Source organism: Chanos chanos, chromosome 5 (genome assembly GCF_902362185.1).
Source record: "Chanos chanos chromosome 5, fChaCha1.1, whole genome shotgun sequence".
NCBI lineage: Eukaryota > Metazoa > Chordata > Actinopteri > Gonorynchiformes > Chanidae > Chanos > Chanos chanos.
In genome coordinates, this window is record NC_044499.1 from 11,795,103 (window position 1) to 11,798,551 (window position 3,449).

The window sequence follows — 3,449 nt, forward strand, 5'->3', positions numbered from 1 at the left end:
AATACCACGTAACAGTCTGCGGTGAACCCACACGGTCGTTCGTTTTACACCCACAGTTCTCTGTCGTGAGTTCACATCTAAAAACTCGTCTATCATAAACTTTTCACCTTGCAGCATTTGCATATTTTGGAAGCAGCGACACTGTACAGTCAGAAAGCCACCCAGTCGCTGAGAGAGCAGTTTGTCAGTACAATGTTCTAGTCACATTATCAACGCTTCTTATCCTGACAACCTATTCAGTCTTAGAGAAACATGCTGGTTCTCCTCGTCATGACGACCGTCTCCAAGAAGCTTCTGGCAAAGTCTTAAACAAATTTCTTTCCAAATTTACAAAAAGACCTGGATATACACTCTCGGCCTGTAGTTATTTGTTCTTTTTCTTTTCTTTTTGACAGGCAAGATCTTTTTTGTTTGTTTGTGTCTTTGTTTGTTTGTTTTTGGCAGCTAAGATCAGGTTCAGGGAGGCCTATGGAAAATCTGCAGGGTAGTTAGGTTGTATCTACACAACCAGTTCCTTTTCAAGATTATGAAGGGAATCTTGAAATTAAGTAAAGTACTTGCAAGGACTCTGTGATCTTTCAAAATTATTGCCATTTGTCAGTGATAACCCCCCCCCCCCCCCCCCCCCCCCTCGGCCCCGTCCCCGTCTCCAAATGCCAAGCTGCTTCTGTTATCTTGATGCATGTACTTATTTTATGCAAACAGAAATATATGCTCATATCAGATCAGAATGTTAGAGGCCCCACAAGTAAAATATAGAAACAAACACTCATTGGTTCACACTCTCACACACTCACACACAAACACATCCACCACAGAACACACACATACGCAAATACACACACACACCACACACACACACACACACACACACACACGCACGCAGACACACACACGCACGCAGACACACACAAAGGCACACACACACACGTATATACACTGTATTTTGTGTACTTTCCCCAAACTAAAGAACATTTAACCACACATGAGTAGCAGTTTACCTCCATACTGTTACTATGTGCGATCTCTTTAGTCTCTTGGTATGTGGTTGGTATAGTGACTAAAGCTCTATGACCCAGATAAGCAGGAAGCCCTAGTTAGGGTCTCAATTAAGAGTATACATCACACTCTGGAACTTCAGTCCCCCTAAAATGAATTTTGCTTTTACTTTATGCAACACTGACTGAATACACATTTGTTATATGCTTGTCAGTGCAGTTACTGATGTTACCGCTGATATACAGTTGGGCGTTTTGATAATTCTCTGTTTGTTATGTATTTCGGCCAAACCGCAATTGTTAAATTATGTCAAGTTAATTATGAAAAGCAGTCATTCTGTGACTCTTCTCAGTTTCTAATTGTCCATGTGCACGTTCTACAGATGTCGAGTGTCTGTTGTAAAATGAGGCCTCACCACTCTTCTGATTAGGGGTGTTGTAAGACCCAGTGGAGGTGGTATGACAGAGAGCGTCACCAGCGATGTATCGTAGACATGAGTCTGTGGGAGGAAACTCTAGCTCTGTTTGTTCCACAATGGCCCGTCTAGGTCAGGTTTAAATAAGAGTGAATCTCTGCTGGGGGCCAGACTTGGAGACTCAGAGAGTTGAAGACGGACTGAAGATGAAACCCACCACTCTCTTGGTTCAGTGCTCTGTTGCATTGCTAGTACTACTGCTCTCTGGACCCAAACAGACAGGTGTGTTAGTATGTGATTGTCCCTGTGTCTCTGTATTTACGGTATGAAAATAATTCTGATGCCTCTTTTGCCTGTTCTGCTTGTTGTTTTTATGGTTACTTGATTAATGAGAATAGGAACTTTGACAATAGCAATGAATTTAATGGTAACTATTTAATTCAAGACAATTTAAATCATTCGATGACAACACAACCACAATATTAATAATATTATTAATAATACTAATTAATAATAATAATAATAATAATAATAAAATTAGAAGCTTCTGAAACTGGAAATGTCTTTACTTTCCTTTAGCTGGAGTGATTGTCGTCCCCTGTTGCCAAAAAACAAGTCACACCAAAGTAGAACTTGAGAAGCTTGTGAGCTACAAGTTTCAGGACCGACCACTATGCGCCCTGCGGGCTGTAAAGTAAGACTCCTTCAATAATATCAAATATGTATGGAATTCTACGTAATAACTGTAAGAATTACAGTTATTACTTAATTAACTGAGATACTTTTGTCTTACTTATCTCCTGATAAGTGATTTTGAATGATTGCAGTTTTTCAGTTTTTTTTTTCTTTAGATACACTAGTACCATACACTTCAGTTTGGATGTTTAATTTACGTTGTATGTTGTTTAATGTATTTCATCCCATTCTGTCTTTAGATTCACCACAATCAAGGGTATCGTGATCTGTTCAGACCCGTCCACTAAATGGGCCAAGAGAGCGATGAAATACTTGGACGAGAAACGTAAATCTCCTCTCAGGACAACGACTATGGCGACGACAACCACCACAGCTACAGCAACAACTACAACAGCAACTCAAGAGAACTACAAGTCTCATCACTCAACGACAGACAACCCTGCTCTACAAAACACAACAACCATTCATATGCTCTTCCCGAACAAAAAACCCTTTTGAGTTTTGAAAAACAACATACAGATGAACCCTCCCTTCAGTAATGTAATTACTGTGTAGTTACATCCCTTTATTCTTGTAGTTCTACATTAGCATACTGCTGTTACTGCACTTTATTCGCTTTCTCAATATTCTGGGAAAAGTTCTTTGTTATTCTTGATTACTCCCATATGTAGTATTTCTTTTTACTCTTTCAAAGAAGTTACATGTTTTTAAATTGCAATAAAATGTTACTCAAAACCGTAATATATCAAAACTGTAAAAAATCACACAAAAAAATATATGAAAATACAAGCTCGTTTTCATCTTCTTCTTCTTCTTCTTCTTCTTCTTCTTCTTCTTCTTCCTCTTCCTCTTCTTCTTTGTCTTTCCTGAATTCCAAAATAAATACATTCAAATATATTTACATGTTACAAATAGTCTTTTTTTCCTTGTATGGGTGTGTGCTTGTGTGTGTTGGTTTTGGGGTGAGTGGGTGCTCTGCAAATATTGAAAAGTTTGGATGCCTCAGCATTACATTAAAGGCAATGTTTTTACTATTATATTTGTGTTTAAACCCTTAAATGACCTTTCAGGATTGCACACTCTGTATCAAAAGATTGAATCATCACTCCTCACAGAGGATAGAATTTGTGTTTCCTGATCTTGCAACAAGCGCTATCTAAAAACTGAAATTTGGCACTTTTGTCTGGTTGCTTAGCTGAAACAGTGACCATATAGTCCACAATGATGTTTCCATGAATATGTGTGACATCTGACCAGTGTTCTAATTGTCTCTCTTCTGGTTACCTCAACATAACAGTGTGTATGTAATTCTCTTCATTACTCCTGATTTTTTCCACGA

At 38.5% G+C, this 3,449-nt stretch overlaps 1 protein-coding gene across 1 annotated transcript; it reads left to right on the top strand.

Annotated features, from left to right (window-relative positions):
* The first annotated feature begins 1,620 nt into the window (after positions 1-1,620).
* LOC115812158 (eotaxin-like) lies at positions 1,621-2,608 on the top strand. Its single transcript, XM_030774645.1, has 3 exons — positions 1,621-1,696; positions 1,994-2,108; positions 2,350-2,608. The coding sequence occupies exons 1-3, from the start codon at positions 1,621-1,623 to the stop codon at positions 2,606-2,608; spliced, it is 450 nt and encodes a 149-aa protein (XP_030630505.1).
* The last annotated feature ends 841 nt before the right edge of the window (positions 2,609-3,449 follow it).

Excerpts from the sequence above, each read along its gene's own strand:
- LOC115812158 (XM_030774645.1), top strand. The coding sequence starts at position 1,621 with ATGAAACCCACCACTCTCTTGGTTCAGTGCTCTGTTGCATTGCTAGTA. Across the intron at positions 1,697-1,993 it reads CTCTGGACCCAAACAGACAG|CTGGAGTGATTGTCGTCCCC; the intron begins GTGTGTTAGTAT and ends ACTTTCCTTTAG. Across the intron at positions 2,109-2,349 it reads TGCGCCCTGCGGGCTGTAAA|ATTCACCACAATCAAGGGTA; the intron begins GTAAGACTCCTT and ends TTCTGTCTTTAG.